Raw genomic sequence first — 25,847 nt, 5'->3', positions numbered from 1 at the left:
TTCCCCAATTTTATTAATATTTGAAATTAATATAATCATTAAAAATCAGAATTAATCCTTTGTCCATTTATAGTACTTAGTTTAAAAACATTCAGTAGCAGTAATAACTGAGGACAGATCTTGAGCACTTTACAAATGTTAAAGTCAGCTTCAAAACACTTCACCTTCAATAAGCTATAAATAGCACAGGGTAAAATTTCTAACTACTGATTTGCAGTGAGACTTGGTGATTGAATCACTTTCAAAAACAGAAGTTCAGTGTTTCTGAAAGCCTCATCTATAATTTCTGTTCTCATACTGTGAAAACAGATCCATCTTCCAAGTTATTCTAGTCGTAACCATGGTCTTTACTTGATACTGAAACCATCTGCAAGTTCTCTTGATACAAGAGCAGCAGACTTAAACAGAAAAGATGACAAACATCCTTCTGAAGTGCTTAAACGATGCACAAGACATCTAACACAGACCCTGCTGGAAAGACCAGTTTAGTAACTTGCATCATTATCGCCACACCTCTGGGTATTATTTTTATTGGTGAACAGTACACAGTACCCTTCTGATAAACACATACAGAGCAGAAAATTTCTTAGACTTAAGTCATAACTTGCTATGACACATCTGTAAAGTAAATGAAACACTTCAATCATAAACTTATTTTAGAAAGACTTCAACCCACAATAAAGGTTGTGGCCATCATTTTAAAAAAAAAAAAAAAAAAAAAAGAGGGTATACTATTAAATTCTGAGAAGAAAAAAACTGCTCTGTTTACTTCACTTTCCATGCAGAGGTATTCAAAATTCATTCCTTCCCACCCTAAGTAACGTTATATAGTGGTTTCTGTAAAAGGCAGCACAATTGAGAAGGCTCACTTTCTCATCTTACTTCACCTGCTCAAATGTATTTCTCCAAGTAAGGAGCACTCCTAACAGAAAATTGAAGCTGGAGAGCACTCATACCTTTATGTGCTCCAGAACGGCTGTTGCAACATTTGTATGAAGATCAATGAGCCTCTTCTTTTCCAGAAGTTCTGGAAGAGAGCTGAAGAGATTAAATACAAACTAACCTGCTGAGTTGCACTGTTAGTTGAATTCTGTATTGTGTACAGTCGGTACAAAAAAATGTATAGAATCATAGAACAGTTGTTGTTGGAAGGGACCTTTAAAGATTATTAAAATAAAAAAATTACAGACCACAGTAGGACTGGAACTAAAAATCATGAAGTATAGATGTAATGATTCTCAGAACAGAAGGACATTATCCACATGTAATAAAACCAGGTTTTTACCTTGCCTAGCAAAAGCCAGACAATGTGGGTAATTTAATATTCCTATTGAAACCTTATGATCAACAACAGGTATATGCCCTGCTTACCTGAACAAATAATCTACTAGAATTACGGCTTATATACTCAACATTTAGTTAATCTTTGATACATATAAAAGTGTCAATATCTGTCAAATACTAGTATCTGTCAAGTAATATCAATTAATTTCAAATAATTAAGAAATTAAATTAAATAATAATAATATTTGTCAAATACACACAACTTCTGCACATGCTGGAATTTGTCACAGGCGCTTCTGCACAGAACATGGCTATGCAGGCTTCGTGACAAAAGAAATCTTTTGTTAAATGGCAAACTGAATGGTTAATTTTACTTTGTCGAAAAATTGTTACTTAAGGCGTTGTGATCTACTGATCAGCAGTGATTTTCACTCATCGCACTTGGGCATCACATGTATAAAAGACTGCTCAGGATCTATACACCTTCACATCCGAAAGCACCCAGACAGTGTCTTAGTTTAATAATAAGCGGATGAGAAGGCACTTGATGACACTCACGGCATGTCCTGAAGAACCATCAAATTAAAGTAACCACACTTTCTTTCCTCCTTTAAGCAATTATAAAACCAATGTTACCTACGGTGATTGGCCATTAATGACCTTACAGCTGCAAGGTGATTAGTACTGCCTTTGTAAAGGGCTGCATTTAATAAAAAGAAGGAAAAAAAGACAGGATATCCCCTACATTCAAGTCTCTGTTTTTTAATTACTAATACATATTCCAAAGTTTTCTAGAAACTGTAAAGCCCAAGACCTAAGCTAGGCTTTGCTGTTTTGTTGTTTTATCATCTGCTAGCAGGAAGAAGATACCCTTCAGATGATGGACAACAAAACAGCAAAGCACGCTTTAATTTTTCCAACAGAAACATGCCTGAATGGAGGTTCTCAATGGTATTTGGTCTTCTCGGCATAATCATAAGGATTAGAACTGAAACATGGCAATAGGAGTGTTTACCGTGTTACGTTATTTTCTGAAGGGCAATAAAATTTTCCTTGATAATGCCAGATTACAGAAAACTTAGAGGTTAATGGAACAGTAAAACTTCAGAATCTTTACTTATATGATTTTTTTTTCTTGCTATCACTTTAAAGCTTTTGATCCTTTTCACTTTCATACCTTGCTGCCTTGACCTGAAAACCAGCATCCTGAGAAGTACAAAACTTTAAAACCTTATAAGATGGAGTTTGGAAACACCTGCTTACTTTTTTGAAACTGTCTGATCCATCCCAAATCCTTTGTAACTCCAATAAAATTCTAACCAGGGCATAGCATACAAAACGTTTGAAACTCACAAAGAGACAGCTAACTAATGCAGGCACACGCTGGATTTCACAGGACACTGCGCCTATCACCCCCTTTTATCCTCAGAATAATTTTTGTTCCTTCTTCCGACTGGGGTCTTAGCAAAAGGCAGCGAATTGAACATCTCCCTTCTCCAAGGCATCGGTGGAATGAAAAACAGATTTACAATGAGGAACAAGTCTAGATCTCAGACTTCCCGTGTCATCCGTGGCGGCTAAGTCTCCAAAAGCAGGAGAGTTCTTAATGACAATAATCTTGCCAACAGGTGTTACAGTAAATACGTTAATCAAAATGTAATTAATTACACACTGTGCAAAGCAACAGGTCCTTCAAGAAGTGGATTTCACTAGCAATCTTTTTAACAAAGGAATGCAGAAGTAGGCAGTTGTTTTTTTCTGGTGAAAGAGCGTAAGGAAATCTATGATGCACTTATTCAGATCTGCTGAGAAAACACTCCAAAGCCGTGTGTACAGGGCTCACACACATGCTGTGGAAGTCACATGTGTAAGTATTTGTCTAGGACATTGCATTACATTTTACCAGAATTATTTATAAAACAGTTACACTCTATTATTGAACTAAGTAGCCTACTTTTAAAGTTATTTATTTCAAACAATATTAAAAGTGAAATGACAGAAAGAATTAGAAATGGTTCCCAGTTAAACAATAATGCATTATTGATTCCTTACCTGACAGCTGAAGTTAGCTTAGCTGTATTATCAGAAAGCATACTTATTGCTCCTTCATCCTCCCCTTCTATACCCTGGGTTTTGAGGAAGGGTTTGGAAAGAGGAATAACAATAGTCATAATAAATATGAAGATCTCACATGCAAATACAGTCAGCACATTTAGGACCTATTTTCTCAGAACGGTATTAATGTCTGGATTGTGTTTTACAGTTAAGATGGGAGTTATATAAATGTAACACCAATAAATGCAAGAAATTGAACCTTCTCATGAAATATGGTACTTCTACTTTTAAGATTGTACTATGCCTAAAATACAGCATGAGCTGTTTTTTTTTTTTTTCTGGAGGGGTGACAGAGTGGGCTAAGCATCTCCACAAGTCCTATTACACTTTACATAAAGCAGATACAGGTGATAAAACTTACCATGATACTTTTAAGTCTTTTGACTTCATCTTCTTGGGCTCTGTAGGATTCCAGTTCTTGCTGAACAGACTCAGCCACCTCTGGAAAAGGACTAATGCAATACTCCGCATTAGGCTCAGTTAAATCAACAAACTGAAACACTAGAACCAGACAGGCTGCATGATCAAGATGATCATGAAAACGTTTTCAGAAATATCAATACACAAATCATGCAGCAGTATCCAATCAGTGAAAATAATGACATCTTGCTATAGGTTTACTTGAACTTTCTAAGATAGATTCACTGCTTTCAATATTTTTATATAATTTTGATAAGAACAGTTTTGTGCTCTTGTAACAAAAAGCTAATACACAATTAATAAGGACACCGAATACTGACAATGATCATCCCTTATGTGGTGGGTAGACTCTGGCTGGACAGCAGGTGTCCACCAAAGCTGCTCGATCACTCCCCTCCTCAGCAGGACAGGGGGTGGAGAAAATAAGATGGAGAAAAAAAACCCCAGACCTAAACTCATGGGTCAAAATAAGGGCAATTTAATAAAGCAAAAAGCAAAGGTTGCACATGAAAGCAAAGCAAAACAAAAGATTTTATTCTCTGCTTCCCATTAGCAAGCAATATCCAGCCACTTCCTGGGAAGCAGGGTGTCAGTATGCATAGCACTTGCTCCAGAAAACGAACGTTGTGAAAAAAACCCAAACGCCCCTCCCTCCTCCTCCCTTCCCTTAGCTTTTATTGCTGAGCAGGCATCATATGGTATGGAATATCCCTTTGGTCAGGTTGGGTCAGCTGTCCTGGCTATGTCCCCTCCCAGTATCTTGCCCACCCCCAGCCTACTGGTGATGGAGGTGGCGGGGGGGATGTCGGAGAGCCAGCCTGGATGCTGTGCGAGCGCTGCCCAGCAGCGGCCAAAGCACTGGTGTGTTATCACCACCCTTCTAGCTGCCAATACAAGCACAGCATTATGAGGGCTGCTGTGGGAAAATTAACTCCACCTCAGCTAGACCCAATATACCTTAAAAAAACCAAACAAACTTCAAAAATATTTTCAAAGAATCTTAAAAATAGAACTACCACAATATGAAGAATACTTAGAATTTATATTGACTAAATTCATGTAAATTCTGTACCTACACAGCTTACCTGCCCTTATGCTTTTGCCAGAATTTATCAGATGTAGTTAAATCATAGGATTTCTTATTTTTTTTCTTAGGTCTAGCACCTGCTGGAGAACTTTCCGTTCCTGTTGATTCTTCCAAGTTAACTCTATTCAAATGGAAATCCTGCAAGAAGAGAAATCTTAAGTAAATATTTGACAGTTTTTCCTTATTTAATCATCTTTTATACTTAGCCAATTATCTTCTAGAATCATTTTCTAAAAAATATTATCATAGCTATTTATTAGAATTTCATAAGAGGGCAGGAATCCGTTTACTAACTAGGTAATAACAGCAGCAATGGAACAACTCCGAAATCACTCACACTTACTGAAAAAGCATCAAACAAAGCAACAAATGTCAAGCAAAGACATCTGGTCACCTCACATGCAAGCTATCTTCTGACACTGAACTCTGAACACTTTTTTTTGTACAGAAAATAAATTATTTAGCAATAACTGAGCTCTAACAACTGGCCAAAGCTAAGAAGTATAAATGTTGCAGACAAAAACGATCTCCAAGGCTGAATTTCACTTACAGAACTACAGCAAACGTGTCAAAGCCACAAAGAAGCTCATGGCATCAGCAACCGGAATATCCACTGTGAGGACTATTTAGCTACACCTTCACAGCTCTTTCTGTATTTTTTTAAACACTAGTAAAATAGTGAGTGCATGATAAAGCAACAGTTTGCAACAAAGCTGCTATTTCTCCATATAGCTTTTCTTCTTCCACAGATGCACGAACATAGACACTACATCTTTTTGCTAGATGACACAATATATCACCCACACTGCTCCCTGTATGTCTTCTGGTTCTTTCCCTCATTCTCTTTGCCAAGGACAACTCTGTATTTCCTGCAGCATATATATGCCCTCTGGTTTGCAACAAAGATTAATAAGTACTCCACTTGCTGACTTTATTCTAACCCTTTTCAAGAACATTTAAAATTTCAAATGTGCTCTTTACTCGGCAAAAAATGACAGAGTAAAATCTTCAACAGAATTTGCCACAAATCTTCTAGAACAGATATTTTTTTCCAGAAATAAAACTCCACTGTATTATGTTCATTTATTATGTTAATTACAGTGCACAGAACTAGATCATTGTAAGTGAAATTGTGAAATAAATTTTTAAATGTTTCTAGTTATCCCTTGGCAGAGTTCACACTTAAAAAAAATACTATAAATGATCCATGCCAGAATAGAAACAAAATCAAGTAGCTACTCAAAGAAAGCACATGCAGTCAATGAGCACAAACCTCACCTTACAAGATGTGTTTAACATTTCCGTGAAAAGAGTATTTTTTAAGTACATATGTTCAATAAAAACTTAAAGAAAAAAAATAATTTGACTGTGAATCCAGCTGCAGTTTTTAATGGAGATCTATGATTTGGCTCAACTTAACTCACCAGTGACCTGAGTTTCCAAGTTAGTTTTGGCATTTACAAGGAATTTTACCAAAATGATTCTTTGAATGATTAGTGTTCCTCTTTTCACCTCCCCATTTTGTCTTTATAAGGCTTTATATCCGTGCTTCCCATTTTTCTGTGTCCACTCCTGAAAGGATTTTTATTCAGAAATGGGAATCTCTTCATACAAGCCTGTTTATGTGTAGAAACACCACAATTATAATCTAAATGGATGCAGCACACAACTCTGTGGTTGAGTTAACATTTAGTTCAATCCCCCACAGAATTCCTGAACTATTGTAATAGAGAGCTTAAATGAGAAAAAAATTATTTCAAAGTACAGTTTACATAATTGTCACCTCGGTAACACTTGCAGTTACAATTTATGGCCTTTTAAAAGGCTACTGTGGTTATTTCATGAAATACTATGCTCAGTACATGAAGAACCTGGCACGCTTGCCTTTAGGGTGAATAACTTTACTGGTTTTGAAATTAAACTTTTGCCCTTGACGTGGAATCACAGGCCACTTGGTTACAATTTCACTAGACAAATTCATAATCCTATCACCTCAGTCAAAAAGTAGGTGCAACATGTACCATTTAACAAGTTATTCCAGAGAAACTAGAGAAGTCTGACGCAGTCCAGATAAATGTCCCACGATCCTCAAAGCATTCTTCTAGTGTTATTCTAATCCCCCTCCATGTTTGTTGCACTAGTCCTCAGCTTCCACTACCTTTTTGACCTGTGCATCTCGATGCACCGAAGCACCACCCCAAGACATGCCTGAAGCCACCCGACACTACCTTCTCTACCTGGTACCTGAGCAGGAGGCAACTACATAGAGCTTTGCGTGGATTTACTATCTAGTAAGTGAACATTTGCCGATTAAATGGCTGGTAGGTAACAAACCCAAAATAAGTGTAGACCTTGTGCAAAAGCATTTTACACCTGTAAAAACTCTAATTCGGGTTTTCATCCCCTACTCTTTCACTGATTTTTCAAAAGAAACCTGTAGCAATTCAGTACTTATATTTGCAAGTCTCTAGCCAGTTCAAGAGCTACTGGAGAAAACAGTGCAAACTGTGTTTTTTTCATATATACCTTTCCTAAAAGAATCAAGCCAAAAATTGTTTATTTGCAAAAAGCACCCTTAAGTTTAAGAGAAATGGATGAATTACATAAAGCAGAATTTAAAAGTGTCCTAAACCATCCCATTAATGTTAAAATACTTTCATGATAGCAATGCAAGTTTCTGACAACACTGTATGTATGACTATACAGTTCACAACCAGCTTTGTATAGAAACACATACATGCATGTGCGTATTTTACATATTCCTCTAACAGTCTCCATAATAAAATCAAATTATTTTTCAAAGCTAGATATTGAAAGGATTTGCATGACTAACTCTACAGTATAAAAAAGCCTCCAGATAGTAATTCTTCTTACTCATATTATCTTTTATTATTACTCTGTAACTATATAGGAAACACATACATCTTTGGTAAATAGCATTTGTTTTCATTCAAGTACATTTCTACTACTGGTTTTATAAAATGAACTTGAGGAACTTGTTTAAGGCTATCCGAATTTCCCCAAAATTATTAAATCTATTGTAGAGTCCTCACAGCAGTCATATACTAGTTGGTATCTCTGTATTGAACACCTACACCACCTTGTGGAGAAAACCAGAAACTTATTTTCAGAAATTCAAACATAATAAAATCGGTTTAAAAACTCATTAAAAGCATTTATTTGCCAAAACTGAATTGCGCTTAATGGAGTTTAGCATTTACACAACATAAAAGATTCACGAACTACTGAAGAAAAAGCTGGGATTGCTGAATTACCAATCGTTTGATAATACGAAGATTTCAACTTTTTAATTATTCAAAAGTTATTGCTAAATAAACCTTCTTGAGAAAAATCTTCCAAATTGCATTTTGTTAAACAACTTCCAAATAAAACAGACTAAACAGATTTTGGATTAAGAGAGAATCTGGTATTAAGTGTAATAACAAAGTGAGTGAAAAAAGAATTTTGTTAACAAAATCTGATTTATTCTTACCAGAACATCATGCACTAAAGCTTGGTATGTCCAAGTATGATGTAGAGGAGTTGCTAAATCTATGTTTCTGTCAACAAGGACTAATAGGGGCCTTTGGAAGCTGAAAAGATGACACTGTATTAGTATTTCTTTAAACATGTTTAGAACACCCCAGTAACATCCTGAGTGGTATCAGCCAGCTTCTACATCATATTTCAAGTTAAAAGCCAAACTGCCTACTGCAGAGTTCCTCCAGCCTCCCCCAAAGCATCTGGGGCTGATCACTGCCAGAAATTCCATGAACCACTGTCCTACTGATGATAAAAAGATTATTTTATTTTGTACTAAGTGAAATTACCAATTAATAAATATTAAGATGAAGTCAAAACACTAAACAGTAACCAGCCTTTTAGGTATTAACTAGTGTATCTTTGTTTGGATACACATTTGAGTTCCAAACAACTGTTTGAGTGGTTAATGTTCGACCTTAATCCCCAATACAAACCTCAAATATAAGATCTCTCTTCCAAGGGTTTTTAATTTCATTTTCCTCTTTGTTAGTATATACAAGTCCATAAAGAAAAAATTATCATCTTCTGAGATGCACTGTGGTAATTCCATCAATACTCAATTTTGTGGGAAAAGAATGCAGAGATGCCTAAATGTTTTGGGTTATGGCTACATGAAACATTTATAATGAAGACAGAAATGCTGTGAATTGACAGAACAGTATTGCAACCATTTCCCTTAAGTACACTAACCTATGGTAAATGTGATGGCTAAATTACAGTTTACTTGAACAAAATAAAAGCATGTTAATTCCACGCTCTGAATTTCCTTGCACTAACTCTCTTCACGTAGATATATAATCTCAAGAGCCTTAGTCACGAGTCTGAAAACCAAACTAAAGATCTGAAGCCATTTAACTGGTTAAAAGTTCCCATATTTCCCATTCCTTGTATTTTGATTTTCTGAAGGTAATGATGCTATACTATCAGGAAAACAAGCCACCCCTCTGAATGAAAAAAGAGAGCAGTTACAATTCAGTTCCCCTGAAAACCAAGGAACTGTATTTCACAGCTATTTCTCTCCCAATACCTTTCAATCTCATTCCATTTTGCCACTCTTGATTTTTTATGTGTCTTTTATCCAGGTTCCACTCTCAATTTGAGATAAAAATATGATGACTTTTATATCCAGTTAGGAGATCCTAACTGCCTCCTTCAGCTACAGTACTCCCAATACATCTCATATTTTCTCTTACAGTGTAAACTGTAATACACTTTCCCAAGGCAGCTTGTGGAGTATTCAACTATCTGGGGGCAAGGCTACCCAGGGGAGGCTATCGAGAACACATTATCAGAAGCATACAAGCATCACAATGTCTTTTCTCACCACTCTTTCCCCTCAAAGGATTCAAATGGTCATGACTTAACAGTCCTTAATTATCTAATTATCCAGGTGGTGGTCCTTAAGCAGTCCTTCTCTGATAGATACAGGGATCAGCTGAGAAACACTTGCTCTTGATGTAACTACAACTGGTAACAGTGTTCACAAGTGAGAAAACTGGCATTTCCTTCTTTTTAATAGACTCAAGGTTGCTAACAGCCACATTCAGACATCCAACTGCGTATCACGGTCCTGTAAACTGAGTGTATTTGCAGGAGTTTGGTTCTTGCTGGGTTTAGAGGGTGAACAAAATTACCTGGTTCACTAAATAATCTTTGTCTCACTGCCCTAGGACTGCACATTTACTAGCTATAAAAGTTCTCAAACAGGTTAAGCTAAAAGATTGGAAAACTACCTTAGAAGTATGCACATTCTTTTAATACAGAATTTGAACAAACTCTTGTAAATACAGTTTTCATTATAGTGGTGACACCCCAATGAGATGTTTCAGACAACTAAAATACAAATAACAAAAATACACAGCTATTATAATACCATACCTGAACTGGCCAGCTCCAAGTGTGTCACCTGTAAAAAGACTGTTTCTGGCATCTCTTAGGTTCTCTCTGAGCTTCTTATCTAATTTCTGAAGGGGGAAAAAACAAAACAGCTTTTAAGAAACCAATCGTTTCCTAATCTCTTTATATGATCAATATTTAAAGATTTATTGTGCTGGTTCTGTAGTTTATAAATGTCTTAGCTGCAGGAAGTCTAGGTCACGGGAAAGAAAGAAATCTCTTCCTTCTATTTTCTCCCTCCAGCATTTATATTTGTATCTAGGACCACAAAGAAGATGCTTCCTTTACATCCACTAATGTCCTCCCAGGCAATGAGAACCCTCTTCCTAAACATGCAAATAGAAAACACCGGCAGGAGGCACCAAGAGGGAACCACAGCAGCAGCAGCAAATTGGGGCTGTCAGACACTGCCACACTAAGCCTTCCATAAAAATGAGATTACCCTTAACAGGAATGCATGCGCACTGAATGCTTAAGTTTAACCAATATTAAGGCTTCACTGTCCAAGAAAGATGTGAGGAAGATGGAAGATATTAAGCACAGTGACTCCTAATGAAGACAGCTGTAGAGATTTTTAATTGTGATCTAGTTTGGTAATTTCATCCCTGCTTGATGATCAAGTTCAGTGTCAGTTTAATTTGATATAATAAAAATGTCCTGTACTTATGGGGTTTCCCAGTAAGATAGATAAAAATTTCTAAGTGAGGCACACAGGAAAACCCAGGCCAGACAGCAGCTTTTTAAACTGTGTAGACACAGCTTAATGGTTGTAACTATAATGCCCATCAGAAAATCTTGATAAACTCTAGATTAAGAATGATCATTCACATCATCATGATTCCATAATATTAAAATTTCTACAGGAAAGTTCCATGGAATTGAAACCAGAAAGGAAAACTGGTGTATCTCCCTTCCAGTTTTATTTCCTTCATAAGGAAAAGGATACAGTAACACTTGATCTTTGCCTAGTATTGAGAAAATAAACAAGGTGTTAGGAAAGTTTTAAAACAATAATACTTGTTTAGAAAATAGTTTCTTACCACTGCCACCATTTCAGCTGCAGTTCCTCTTGAGCATCTGATTATAGGAATAGCTCCTAATAAAAGATATATTGACTCCTACTTGCATTACAATTTTCAAATTACAACTTAAGTGTACTTTTCATAAAACAAATTTTAGTAACATTCTGGAGATGAAATTTTTCAAGTGCAAAATACAAATGTGTGTTAAATTTGTCTCTTTCAGTCTTTTATCTATGAAACAAAAAGTACTATATAGAAATATTAAATAAAAGTGAGTTCCTCATACAGGAATTTATAAGAAGTGTAGTGTACACTAGAAAGACAGCTAATATACTATAGAGGGGACAAACTATCTCATATAGAAGCATCAAAAGTTAGCTTCAAAAGGTTATAAGTCCCTTGAGAACAGGAATAATAAGTACCATAACACCACCACAATGTATCAGTTACAACTCACTGCAGACTAATGCTATTTCCAAAGGCACATTTTCCACTGGCTTTCAGGTTTCAAAACCTTTAGCTACTGTCTCTCCCTTCCTTATATAAATATGAAAATTCCAATACCACAGAGCTGAAGTGACTAAGTATAAGAGATTTAATTTGTATCACACTAACACCTGAAAGAACTCAATAGGTCCAAGGGAATCTCTTGAACACTGCCCCACAGTGATCCCCAGCTCCCCTTGTAGGAATGCTCTGATTGATTTCAGTGAGAATTTAAGATTAAATGCCATCACTATGAAACATGTATGACCTAAGCATTAAGAAAACACAATAAAATAAGTAAATGTAACATATCTTCCTATTGCTTATTTCAGTTGTTTGTGTGTATAAAAAAAAACTTTGCAGGTTTGTGTGAGGGGTTTTTCTTCTTTTTCTGTAAGGTTGGTTTGTTTTTTTGAGAACTGCAAATTCAAACTCAAAGCACTATTGATCTTCATTGCAAACTAGGATTTTGTAAAAACAGTGAATTCGGATCTTTGCGTTTCAGTGTTCTCAGCACAGCAATAATTTGAGCAAGAACATTAACCAACCCTGCGAACTATTAAGGTTTCCGTCACAGATCTAATTCTGTCTTTAATTTGCTATAGGAAATGACTAAACTTCTAGGTATCCCATTGAATATGGATCTTTTCTAAAAGGAAAACATATGGAAAATATGCTAGAATTTGAAAACTTACCTAGTGTAACAAAAAAACAGAAGAGACTATCAACAATAGTGTCCATTATAGTTTCCATTTCTGTGTCCGTTATATCTGGTCGGTTAATGGCTAGAAAGGTGTGGAAAAGAGTTAAGAATAGGCGTAAAGAAGTTTATGCCACTTCAACACTGAGAAAGTAATCCTCTTCCTAATGGCTGTTAATAGCCAATAGCTTTTGTTGCAGAACCGATCCTACTGTGAAATGCCCCTCCTAGCACATCCGTTAGTTTTCTTCTCCTTTTTTTCTTTTTTTAATCAAAAAATTGGGAGAACTTAATTATTGCTCATTGTATAAGGTCAAACACTATACAATCTTTTCCAATTATCTCTGACAACGCGTATTGTAACTTCTGGGTTGTGTTATTTAAAACTTCCTAGAAAACCATGTTATGCAAGAGAAAAGGCCATCCACTTGGAAACAATTTTTCAGATATAAAATCTTCAAGTATCAGTTATGTAATTTAAAGAGAATTACAGTATGCAGTTATTTATATTTAAAGATTCTAAATCCCTCTTCTTGTAAGGGAGATTTTTCTTTTTTCTTTTTATTTTAAATAAATTTACTGTCAGTCTCTAGGTTAGGGATAATTCCCAAGTTCTAAAACGTTTCACGCTATAGATGGAAAGATTTCCCTCACATATTTAGGTCAGAACAAGAGACACATAGCAACACTCCTATTAAATAATTAACACTGACAAGAATACAATCGCCAAAAGGAAACATCAAACCTAATCTTATCACTGGTGTCAAGTCAAGCACTGTCTCATTTCTCACGCCATAAATCCCATCCTTGTTTATTTTACCTTTAAACATTTCTCACGTAATTACCTGTCTTATACTCTTTCTTCAAAAATGAACTTCAAAGCTCTGAACATTAATAAGCCTCCCATTCCAGATATACGCATGGCCAGCCATAATCATCCTCCAACTTTAAAGGTGCTTTTTCTCCCCTGTTTTTGTACTCTTAAGAACTTTAGAGAGATGGATTATATTAGCAGTTTCTACCAGCAGCTATAGTTAGTAAGTCAAACTTTTTACTAGGCTGCTAGGATGAAAGCAGCAATAGAAGTACCCCACTCAGCGTTTTTTTTATTCCAAGTTCAAATTTCTGAAATACCAGCACGAAGAAAGGCAGACTGTTTCCAAAATCTGTATTTTTCTGTAATGACAAAGCTTTGAAATTAACTGGGGTTATCATTCTGTAGTTAATCTCCAATTAATGGTCTCCCAGTTTACAGGGGGTAAATAATCTTATTTTTACTCTCTTGCTTTTCTCAATTTTAAAATCTAATTCCCTCTCTACTATTATATTTAAGATACTCATTTATGATGTTCCAGTAATCTGCATACTGTTGGTGCCTTCTAATTTTGTGTAACATGTACATTTTATGAGTACATTTCTTTTTTTTGTACCATAGCCATCAACACAAATATTCAATATTACTGCTTCTTAGGCCAACCTTTGAAAAACTCCATTAATAATCTTTCAGTGAACTGTTTTATCACGTTTTCTATATAATCCTCTCTCTCCACTGTAACAAGCTTACGGGGGGACACATCTATTAAAGAAAAGTAAGCTACATGTAGTGATGGACAAGAAGTGGTGAGCTTCTCACCACTTTCTGAATTTCAAATACAGAAATGTGTCTCCTACACATTTTCTTGTTGTTTTACAAAACTGATCCAAACTTGGTAAAGAAGCATTCGAATAGCATCAAACAGGATGGCAGAAACATTGACTTTATAGCAGTATTACGCATTTACTCTTCCTTCTACACATTCATAGAAAAACAGAACCAGAAGGAGCCTGAGGGATTATGTAGTCAGTCCTCTTTCCCAAAGATGAGTTAAGCCCATGTTATTTCTCTGCCTAAACCAATTTCCAAAGCCTCCCAGTCATAAAAATGCCCTAACATTTATAGGTAATCTGTTCTAATATTTCACTATCTTTAAAGTTAGAAATTGCTCCCAATATCTGACCAGAAACTTTCTTGTTGCAGTTTAAGCTCACCACTTCTTGTCCATCACTACATGGACAGAGAGAATGTGTTGTTATCAGGCTTATTTGTCGTGACATTACCTCTCTCTAAACACAGCCATACAGCCAGGAAACTGAAAATTAACCTTTTTTGTTATGTTTATTCTTAGTTCACTCATTTGGCTACATGCATGGCCACAGATGGCACTGCCGCTGCAAGAACAGCAGGCTGCCTGTCATCACCATCAGATTTACATTGACTTATATAGATTATGACACTATATACAAACCGGCAGTTTCCTGCTAGGGTTACTTTCCAAAGGCAAACCCAGACCACCTTTTTTGCCTCTGCACTCCTACTGCCTGCCTATGTCAGATCTAGAACTCACACAGCGAGATGGATCGGCTCAGCACTCTACGGGAAAATTAATCACCTTCTATGGCAGATCAGATTTCTGTTCGGTCAGCTTTTGGAAACAGCCCACTTCTAGACTGGTTTAAACAGTGTGTGAAACCACGTGCCGTGTGGCAAATTTTAGCTGCCCAAGACACGAAAGCAAAGCACACAGAAACTGATGGGTGCAAAACACTGTCAGTCATTTTAATTTAAATTTTGTTAGCTAGCAGGAATCTTATGAGATTCAGTCAAGTATCTTTACCTACACACAAACACATCCCAAAACAATTATTACCAAAACTCTTAACAGCAGGTTTCATTAAAAAAAAAAAAAGTCTGCTTTTCAAACAAAAATGTCCTTCGTTCTGACAACAGAATCAATCCCCAGCATGAGACAGAACTCAGTATTATGGAACCGGTATTAAAGGAAGGTACAGGCTTCCAAAATTGGACCAGCGAGGAGAAAAATCTCACTGATAAATGTTAGGCATATGGAGACTTCTCATCTTTACCTGGTCACTAGTGAGTATTCTGTGCATCCAAATAAAGCAGGAATTAACTGTGTGACACTGTGACCATGCTACAGCAATGAGGAGCTGTTGCTAAAAAAGGGCTATCTTGCCTCTGACTTACACACTTCTGCTGCTTCCCTTGCACTGGGTTTGTGGATCACACAAATGAGCTGGTATTTTCTATGAATGAGTCAATTGAACAAACACTCTGCAGCTCCAAGATTACTGGTTCTGATTTAAAAGCAGGAGAAGATGAGGGAAACTACAGCAGGGGAAGCAAGACAACCCACCCTATAACAGCTAGCCATTTGAGTAAGAGGGGCAGGACAGGTACAGTTCTCTCTTGATTTAGCATTCTGAATGGGTCAGGGAGCACAAAAATCAGAGCAAAGGTGGAAGGAAAACTATGTGGACAATTATGACAGCTCGTATATATGTTGACTTGAGCTGCCTTAGCACCATAGCTGTAGAGGTAATTACCTAAAAGCAGCCACTTAGTTTTTCGGCTAGGTTCCAAAACAGATCCAACAGAAGTCCCAAGAAACGAAAAAAAAAACCAAAAAAAACCCAAAAAAACCCCCAAAGTTTCATGAAGCTGACTTCACTTGCCACTTTGAGACTTTATGAAGAAGCTGATATGCTTGGCTCACATGCTTGCAGAAGCAATCAGCATTTCTTCTTTTCCAGAGTGCCCTTTCCCAGATTCTTCCTTGCACTACTCCAACTCCTGATCCTATCTACCTCCCCCTGCACACCCCGTTTTCATGTCTTGAATAAGAAAAGTAGGTACCAACTCGTCACTGTCTAGAAACTCTATCAGTTGAAGTCATTTTTCTTGCTTTGCATTCCTTACAGTAACTCTCCAGCTGACATTTCACACAGAAACAAAATACTGAATTCCTGCAGAACTGCTGAAGGGATTATGACTAGATAGTGCTGCCTAAATGCAGCAGCCACCCACAATGTCTGTATCTACATGTGTAAACAATTCGAAATTTTTCCTATGTGATTCCAAATACAAAAAGCTCTACTGTCCATATATGTCTATACTGCAGTTTTGCTTTATTAAACTTGTTATTTAAAAATACGTAATTATTTTTCAATATTACAATAGCTGTGTAGTAAAGATGCTGAAATTAATATCTAAGGATTGTATCCTTCATGACTTTAAACTACACAGCTAACAAGATTATCCTGAATTCTGAGTAGATCAAAGCAAAACAATATCATTGTTTGGTATTAGCTGCAACTTCAAAAGTAAATCTCAACTTTAGACATTCCAGTGTAATTTTTATACAAATTTTACTTACCACGATACGAAACCAGTTCTTTGTTTTGGTTACACAATACGAACATGTCATCTTCTAAAGTAATAAAATTAAGATATTGATCAAACACCTAGAAATCAAGGAATAATCATCAGAACAGTCCAGAGTGAAGCATAAACAAACCCATCTACTTTTTGAATCTTTCACAGAACTACTATTAAAAGAAACACAAGATACGATGTATGAATTAAAAAGCCTGCGTAAGAATTGAGTGATAACACAAAACATCACAGCACCTAAAAAGTGCTAAAAGAAAACAGTTCAAGTTATTTCTGGACAAATTTTTAGTAGCCAGTCATCACTGAAAAAAGTAACCTGGAGGACATTATAATAGTATAGGTTTATTTTTTCTTAATATGAAGGACTACAACATAAAGAGTGTTGAGCTCTCAGGCAGGAAAGAGGGCAATATCTACACAATCCGAAACTATAGCTCACAAATTCTGGTTTTATTGTACATACCTACACAATCAGGAAAAAAATTAAACCTCTCTACAGCATAAAATTTTAATGGGACATCACAACAGAAAAACAGATTTAGGAAAGTAAGCACAGTGCTGCACCACAGTGCAGCACCAATTTACTCCTGCTGAAGACCTAAGGCTTAAACAATACTCGTAATTTTCATTTCATTTCACAACAGTTTCTTTCTCTCATGCCAGTAGTACTCCCTAGCAGGAGTAAGAAGTAGTGAATGAATTTAAGTATATGTGAAAATAATTATAGTTACTAATTTGCAGGTTTTGGTACAGGCATTCAACAAAAATTAAGAGGATACGTACCTGACACCTGCCTTTAAATTATAAAGGTATAGGAGTACACCGTATAACAGCATCTACAGTATAGTGTCTATTTAAAATGACAACTGCACTCATACCACACTTTTCATGTAGTTAGGAGCTAAAAATCCCACCCCACCATATACGCACCAGGTGCACTCACTGAGCTGATGAGATCGGGAATTCTCTGAAACCACTGTATTCCCCCTTTTATCATTTAGCACAAAGGTCTTGCAGCACCTAGACTCCTGACTAAGCTGAAGAATGGTACTAAAATGCATTAGTGAGACGACTGTAGATTTCCTTTCCCCCCCCCCCAGTAAATCTATGTGTGCCATTGAACCTAGCCAAACATTTATTTTGTTCGTGATTCAGTCAGAAAAGCTGTGTATGGCACTCAAGTGGCCAAGTAAGAACGCCGTAACACCCGTAACGGTAGTATCTTTATCATTAGAGCCTAGGAGATTTTCTTACCTTAGCCACTTGGGTTACTGCATTAGCACCTATGGCAGCATTTGCAATATCTTCCAGTTTACTTCTTGAAATGGCAGAAATAAAGTTTAAATAGTAAGATTCATAAAGCTGGTTTCGAAGGTCCTGAAAGGAAGGAAAACCACAACCTTTTTCCTGAAGAACTAATACATTTCTGACTAACTAAAAAACAATCATACTTTCACGATGTGAAGTTCCAATTATCCACAGTCAAACTAACTTTTTGGAAGTGTTTAGCTGTCTGTTCAGACAGCCTTGTACGCAGTGTTTTGATTATGCAAGTAGATAAAAACAACCTAACACAGAATTGAAAAAAACAGGAAACAAAATTTAAGCTACCAGACAGCAATTTCTATTGCACACCTTACCACTGACCAAAAATACCTTTTGCTTTTTCTCCTTCCTTTGGTGAAGATGTCAACCTTGCACCAATTCCTCCCAGAGAATGTGAAAAACTGAGGTTAGCCTAGTCCAACCCTCCAGTCCAAAGCAGAGTCAAACCGAGCAGGTGGATCAGGGTTCTGTCCACTCAAATTTTGAACATCTCCAAGGATGGAGATTCCATGAACTCTTCAGGCAATCTGTTCCAGTGTTCAGCCACCCTCATTAAAACAGCTTTTTATTATGTTTAAATGGAATTGCCTGTATTTCGATTTGTGCCGACTGCCTCTTGTCTTTTCACTCCCAACACTCTCTCCAAAACAGAGAAGACATATTTACCCTTCTACTTTCTGGGAAATTGAAGCTTTGCAGGTAAAAATGTGGGGTAATATTTTTATTATAAATATGTGCTAATATATAAAAAATATAAACAAAGGTGTTCAGACACGTACAAGAACTAAATATAGAACAGTCACACCCTGGTGAGTGCAGAATTGCTTCACACACTCAGTTGTGTCCACTCATTTGAAACATTAAGCATGCAAGCTACCTGGCACATTCTGTCGATATTTTCTTCTGTTGGCATTACAAAGTAAACAGCTGGAACATCCGGAATAGCATCCCGATCTGAATGCAAAAGCCTGAAAGGAGGAAAAATACATCTCTAATGTGTTCCTCCACTGATTTGTGGAAAATGATAAAAGCGAAAGAAATTATTTATTTGTACAGACACATTTAATTTCCTATGATTTCTCCCTATATCCGGCTACATTTTTAGCAAGAACAAGACATGAAAAAATCACAGAAAATCATAGTTGTGTAATTTTTGGCTGAGTATATTAACAGACGTCTCCAATGTTTATTCAATGCTTCAGAAAAGGCTTCACAAATCTTCAAAAATAGATTTTTGAATCTATTCAGAGGTAGGTAAAACACTGTATCTACAAAGTTCATATACCAATTATTAATTGTTAACATGATAACAAAAAAACCTGCATATCTCACACTATTAAACTTGCCTTTCCTGTTTAAAGCCAAAGTGCTTACAAGTTTTTCTCACATTTCTGCTGATATGTCAACATGTCAAACTATGTTTCCATTTCTAGTCTTCACTTAGTAGAAGTTGATAAACTTTTGGAAAAAATAAATGTATCTTCAAAGTTTCTCCACAACTATTATCACAGTTAAGGAATGACAATGAACTAAATAAATGCAATCTGGAGAAAGAGAAATGGGAAATCTCTTAAAATAATACCTAAAGATTTCATGTTTGATGAGACAATTAAATTCTACATGTAAACAGACAAGCAAAGAACATGCACAGTCCCATGAAACAGCTTGTGCCAAAATAATTTTAGCGTATGTAAATACAGAGGGATTTGTACAGACAGACTCCAAAAAACTACCTACTGGATAATTTTTAATTTTGAACAGGGGCTTCCTGTACTTAGAAATCCTGCTGTACAGTGTTTGGAATTCTCTCTCCAGTCCCTGATTCTGAGTAATACCATCTGGTTTTAGTAACAAGTCAGGGTATAACCTTTATTTTAGTAGTTATTTATTGAATGATTTTCAATGTTTTGTTCATGATTTTGGGGAATATTAAATAAAGGTCTTTTTAGGAAAAAAAAATCCCAATATTTTAAAAGTACTTACAGATGCAAAGTGATCCCCATATCTCTCAGCTCTTTCACTGACAGCAAAGGTGAGATTATATCTTGGCCAAATCTGTCATAAATGAGAACCTGAAATAGATACACATCTTCTTACAAAGAGCTGTAAAAAGTGAACACTGTAGAATACAGGATACAGTGGATACAGGAATTCAGGTTAAAGGAACTACTACTTAACCTGAAAAGTGCTAAACGTTCATCAATGTATAATAAATCATTAATTTGTCATTGACTTCTATTTGTGCTTACTAATAAATACATTTTAAAAAAGAATGAAAAGAAACTCAATGATAGAGGCAGGGGAAAAACAACCACTTCCACCCCCTGAAATGTGTCAGTCAAACAGGAATCTGCTGTCAGATATTAGTTATTGTAAGTGAAGAACTTCTCTGATTGCATTTGAGAGGAAACAGGGAGAAGCAGAGAGGAAAAAGGCAACAGGGTAGATGAAGAGACAGAATATATGCTCTGTGGTAGCAAAAACTCACAAATTACATGTTAGTTATTTTTTAAAGCTAACAAAGGGAGCTTGAGCTCAGCTGCTTCTAAATTCAAAGCTACCACTAGTTCTTCCCTTTCTATGGGCTTCTTTCTGACTCTGTGGGTCATACCTGTAAAGTATCATGCAAGTTTCTGCCAATAGGTACCAATGAGACCTAAGTACTTAAAAATGTTCTACTCAGTTACTCATTAAAATACTGCAAAAGGATCAGTCATTGGGTCTTCAGGCAGCCCATTTCTCACATATGTATTTTGCTCAGTAATTCCGATACTATATTCTGTATATTCATAACACATGAAAAATTATTTTGTAGAGGTTAATAACAGAGAAGATACTAGAGTTGGTTAAAATTTGAAACTCTGAACTTTTTTGAACACTATAAAATTCTCTTATTCCTGTTAAAATACTTCTTACCTTCCATACTGGTTCTCCTGTGCTGTTTTTAACAGGAGGGACATTGAAGTTCAGCATACGTTTCAAAGCCACTGGAAAATATAGCAGATTAATGCTTTAGTCTCTTTACCACTTTGCCAACAGAGATTAAACACATTAGCAGGATTTTATTACACATTTCATTTGAGAGGAAAACCATCATCAAATATAAATGCAACAAATCACATTTGCGTTATTTTTATGCAGCTGTGACTGACAAGTGGCACACATCAGCTAGGATTTACAGGCTCTGGAAGACGCTGCAAAAGGAAAAGCAGTGAGTCCCAAAACATGAAGAAAGAATCTCTCCCTGCAGTTATACTGGCTATATTCTGTTGCAGCTTGCCTTAGTAATTCCAGTATCTTCCCGAAGGTGCATTCTGTACAGTAGCAACTAGTTTGATTTATTCCCCTGATCTGCTTTTCATACCCCTCACAAACAACACTATTCACACAAACAAAAAAATACCTTTACACCTAACTGAAACTGACACACATTTTGAAACATTTTGAGAACTCATAGGAAGAAATTGCTGCTTCAAGGGGCACAAAAATACCCCTAACTTGCAGCAAGAAAACTCTCTGAAGCAGGAATGTGCTTTCACCTAACTTCCCATTCAACGCAGAAAACCAAAGCAGATTCCTTCACCCACCTCCAGCTTATAAATCTATCAAGCAAGGAGTTTTACAATTTACCTTAATAAACAATACACTAAGTGCTGTTGCCCCATCTGTGACTAGCAGTAAAAGACTATTTGCATCAAAGTTAGCGGCTATTCTCTTCAAACTCATAAACAAAATAATTGCAAAGCTTTGCAGAGGCAAAACTTGCAGAAATCAGGGCAATGTATACCACTTTGCTCACAAATGGACAGCCGCAGAAACGGTTGACTTCTGAGTCTTCGGCTAAATGAATCCTGTAAGCATACTCAGTGCAGGTCCCTGGGGTTTACAGAATCGTAGGTCAGCTCAGGCTGGAAAGGACCTCAGGAGATCTCCAGTCCCACCACCTGCTTAAGCAGGGTCAGCTGTGATGCCAGGCCAGGCTGCTCACGGCTTCATCCAGTCAGATCTCCAAGACGGAGGTGCCACAACCACACTGTGACCTGTCCTTGTGGTGAAAAGGTTTTTCCTTATATCCAGTTTGAACACCTCAATTCATTTTATGTGTGTTGTCCCTCTCCTGCCATACACCACCACAAGGAGCCTGGCTCCATCTTCTCAATGTCCCCCTGACAGGTACTGGAGAGTTGTTGTTAGGTGCCCCCTGAAGCCACCTTTCCTCCAGGCAGAACAAGCCCTAGTCCTGCAGCCTCACTTCACAGTGCTCCAGCCCCTGACCATCTTGGCAGTCATTTGCTGAACTCCCTCTAACTGATGAACGAACATCTTTCCTGTACTGGTAGCCACAAACCGGACATGGCATCTTGATGTGGTCTCCTGGGTTGAGTAGTGGGGGGATAATCACTCCCCTCGATCTGCTGGCTGTGCTCCTGCGAATATGGACCAGGATGCTGCTACACGGGGGCACACTGTGGGCTCACCATCAGCTCGCTGTCCACAGACAACCCCTGTGGGCCTTTTCCGCAGAGTTGCTCTCCGGTCTGCCAGTCCCTTGCACACCTTCTTTCCAGGTGCAGGCATTTATGTAAGTTGCCACTGTTGAATTTCCTAAGGTCCCTGCTGGCCCACTCCTCTTGCCCATCTAGGTCCCTCTGAGTGGCAGCTCTGCCCTCTGGTGTATTAACAGATTCACCTAGTTTGCGGTCATCTGCACACTTAACGAGAGTGCACTTTGACACAGCCTCCCAGTCGCTGATAGAGATTTTAAACAGAACAGGTCATAGGATAGACCCATGTGGTGCTCCAGTCGTTACCTGCCTCCAGGTATGTATGTCTGATCACAACCCTCTGAGCCTGACCATCCAGCCGTATTTTCAAGCATCCAGCTGTCCCACCAGCCAGCCCATAACATCCTCACTTGGATCCAAGAATACAATGTTAAAAGCCTTGCTGAAGTCAAGGTAAATTACATACTCTGCTCTCCCGTTGCCTCCACATCCAAATCTTTTATCACTGAAGGCAATCAGGCTGGTCAGGTGTGATTTACCATACGTAAATCCATGCGTGCCTTCTCCTTCACATGATGAGAAGTATTTTCCAAGAGGATTCACTCCATGATTGACTTCGAAGTGACACAAAGGCCTGGGAGAATTTGTTGGTGAAGACCGAGGCAAAGAAGGCATTGGGTACCTCAGCCTTATCTGTGTCCATCACCACTAAATGACCAGCTCCATTTAGCAATGACCCAACATTTTTAGTTATTAATATTTCCGCTACTAATGCCACAGCAGAAGCTCTTCTCATTGCTTTTGACATACGCTACAAGTCTCAACTTCAGTCAAACATTGGCTTTCCTAAAACCATCCATCCGTGCCTGGGTAACGTTTCTGATGTCCTCCTTTGCAGTTGTCCCTGCTTTCTCCTCCTGTGTACTGCCTTTTCAAATCACGTTACCAGCAGTGAAACTTGACCATGGGAGGAACCAACCTGGCAGTGAGTGCTGGGTCTCCGTAAAATCCAGCCTTCCCTACCACGTGCTTAATACTTTTTTCCTTTTTTTAAACACCACGGAGCAGTCCTGAAAGTTGATTACAGCCTGCTCTTGAAGCCTTTGCTCCCTCATCGCCAGTGACAACTGCCATACATTTCAGTGATATAAGCAATTTTGTATAAGCTGCAGGGCTACGTATTTTGGTACTACTGGATCTGAAGCAGCTGCTTTTTTAGAGTTTACCATTTAAATTAAAGCTTGGCATAGGCTCTCTAAGGAAGACAGTAATCAGACCAGTGATGTGCTGTGACAATCATGACAAACACTCAGCAAGTCTCTGGGTTCCTTTCTTGTATTTATATTGCCATTTCATTTACATTTAGGCTGAACGCTCTACGGGGCAAGGATCAGGTTTTTACTGTGCTCGCACCATTATGTGCTTTGACTGGTTATGAACCGGGATAAAGGTCACAACAGATAGTGCACATAAATGGTAATACAAACACTAAATGATAATATATCTTTTCCTTTTTCTGAGTATCTTTTAGTTATTCAATCCACCTCCTTGCAAATGACCTCACTGATGGAAGACAATGTGGGTTCAGTAGCAAAGGTTGCCTGAAATAATCGAGTAACCAGGTGAAGCACAATAGAGAATAATAAAGCTGTATGAAATAAGAGCTCAAAGACAATGAGCTTTATTAGGAAGGTAGCAAAGAGAAGTACAGGATTGCAAAGGAACATCAAATAGTACTATTAATGGCAGACAGCCACAGGAATGAGACTACAGAAAGTAGACTGGTCCAAAAAGATGGAGGATATTAGTAAATATTTAAGGTCCACACAGAGACTCAGACTGAGATTTTTAGGCAGACGATTTCAAATATTTCATGTTAAATAAACGCATCCAGAATCCTCTACACCACCATAAAGACACTGCAGTTACCAAGGAAAAGGTGGCGAGACTACAGCTGAAACTACTGACGAAAACTTTGGCAAAATAAGGGTAGCAGAGGGCTACGGAGCCCACACGCTCTGTGCCTTGGGAGGACATTCAAACCGGTGGCTCAAGGCTCCACAAAGCAGCACCGAGACAGAGAAGAGTCAATTACAGACCCACAGCAATGTGCAAGGAGGGGCAACAGCAAACCCCTTATCCACAGAACCCCCCGCACAGTCAGCGGTAGCTGTTAAACCTCGCGTTCCCCGTTTCCCTGAGGGTCAGTACACACTGCGAGGCCCCTGTAGCGTCCTGACAGGAGCGGCACACCTGCAGCGTTATTTCTGCTCCCGTGACGGGCACTGCCCGCCACCCTCGCCACGGGAGCACGGCCGCTGACACGGGGGAGCGCGCACCCTGCGCCCCACGGCCGCGGGGGACGGGCACCGGCGAGCCCCTCCCGCGGGCACATTCCCGGGGCTGGCCCCGCCGCCGAGCGGGCTGGGGGCACCCGCGGCCCAGTGCCCCACAGCGGGGCCGAGCCCCCTCAGCAGCAGCTGCGGCCAGAGGCCGCCGCAGCCCCGCTCGGCCAGGCCCACGGCCGCAGAGGCAGCCGAGCGGCGCCCCAGCGCCTCCGCCGCAGGGACGGCCGGGGCAGGCGGGGGGGGGGAAGGCCGCCGTCCCGCTGGCCGCAGCCCCGAGCCGGGTGAGAGGGCGCGAATCCCCCGGCGGAGGCGAGGCGGCGCGGAGACGCCCACAGCCCGCCCCGGGGCCCCGCCGGGGGAGAGGGCGGGGGGGCGACGGGCAGGAGCCGCCAGCGGCAGCGTGAGGCTGACCTCGCTCCCTCCCTGCCCCGAGCCCCGGGAAGCGCAGCTGCCGCGGCGGAGACGGCGGGAAGCCGCTTACCTGTCTGCTTCTCCCGGATGCCGGCCGCCATTTTCCTGCCCCGCCAGCCCGGCCGCGGCGCGGCGCACCGCCCACCGCCGCGTACGCAGCCGCCGGGCGACGTGGCCGCCACTACGGCGGCGGGAGGCGGGTCCGGGCCGCCCCGCCTGCTCCTGCTGCTGCTCCGGTGCCCAGGCGCCGCCGTACGCCATGCCGACGCGCTCGCCCGTGGCCGCGCTCTTCGCTCCGCCCGCCCTCAGCAGCTCCCGCGGGCCCCAGCACCGGCCCCTGTTCCGGAGCGAGCTGTAATTTAAGAGAAACTGCACCTTACGATTTAAAATTTGGCCCGTGCTTTTCCCCAGCTGCGGACAAAAGGTGGTGTTTTTCCACCCCCGCTCCCTTTAACACCTAAACCCCACTTTTA

General features: G+C 39.0%; 1 protein-coding gene across 1 annotated transcript in view; it reads right to left on the bottom strand.

The window, feature by feature from the left end:
- SCFD1 (sec1 family domain containing 1) overlaps positions 1–25,574 on the bottom strand; it is a 54,825-nt gene extending 29,251 nt beyond the window's left edge. Inside the window, exons 1-14 of the mRNA XM_040600644.1 lie at positions 25,445–25,574; positions 21,027–21,097; positions 20,094–20,182; positions 18,988–19,078; positions 18,039–18,161; positions 16,768–16,855; positions 12,549–12,638; positions 11,386–11,441; positions 10,328–10,413; positions 8,400–8,499; positions 4,905–5,044; positions 3,761–3,851; positions 3,337–3,410; positions 957–1,038 (exon numbers count right to left, since the gene is read on the bottom strand). Of these exons, the coding sequence (XP_040456578.1) occupies positions 957–1,038; positions 3,337–3,410; positions 3,761–3,851; positions 4,905–5,044; positions 8,400–8,499; positions 10,328–10,413; positions 11,386–11,441; positions 12,549–12,638; positions 16,768–16,855; positions 18,039–18,161; positions 18,988–19,078; positions 20,094–20,182; positions 21,027–21,097; positions 25,445–25,475 (1,212 nt within the window). The 5' untranslated portion in view covers positions 25,476–25,574. The remainder of the gene's footprint in view (positions 1–956; positions 1,039–3,336; positions 3,411–3,760; positions 3,852–4,904; positions 5,045–8,399; positions 8,500–10,327; positions 10,414–11,385; positions 11,442–12,548; positions 12,639–16,767; positions 16,856–18,038; positions 18,162–18,987; positions 19,079–20,093; positions 20,183–21,026; positions 21,098–25,444) is intronic.
- Positions 25,575–25,847: the final 273 nt, after the last annotated feature.

Source organism: Falco naumanni, chromosome 7, assembly GCF_017639655.2.
Source record: "Falco naumanni isolate bFalNau1 chromosome 7, bFalNau1.pat, whole genome shotgun sequence".
NCBI classification, from domain to species: Eukaryota; Metazoa; Chordata; class Aves; order Falconiformes; family Falconidae; genus Falco; species Falco naumanni.
The sequence above is the reverse complement of the archived record's forward strand: the minus strand, read 5'-3'. Positions and strand labels throughout refer to the sequence as shown.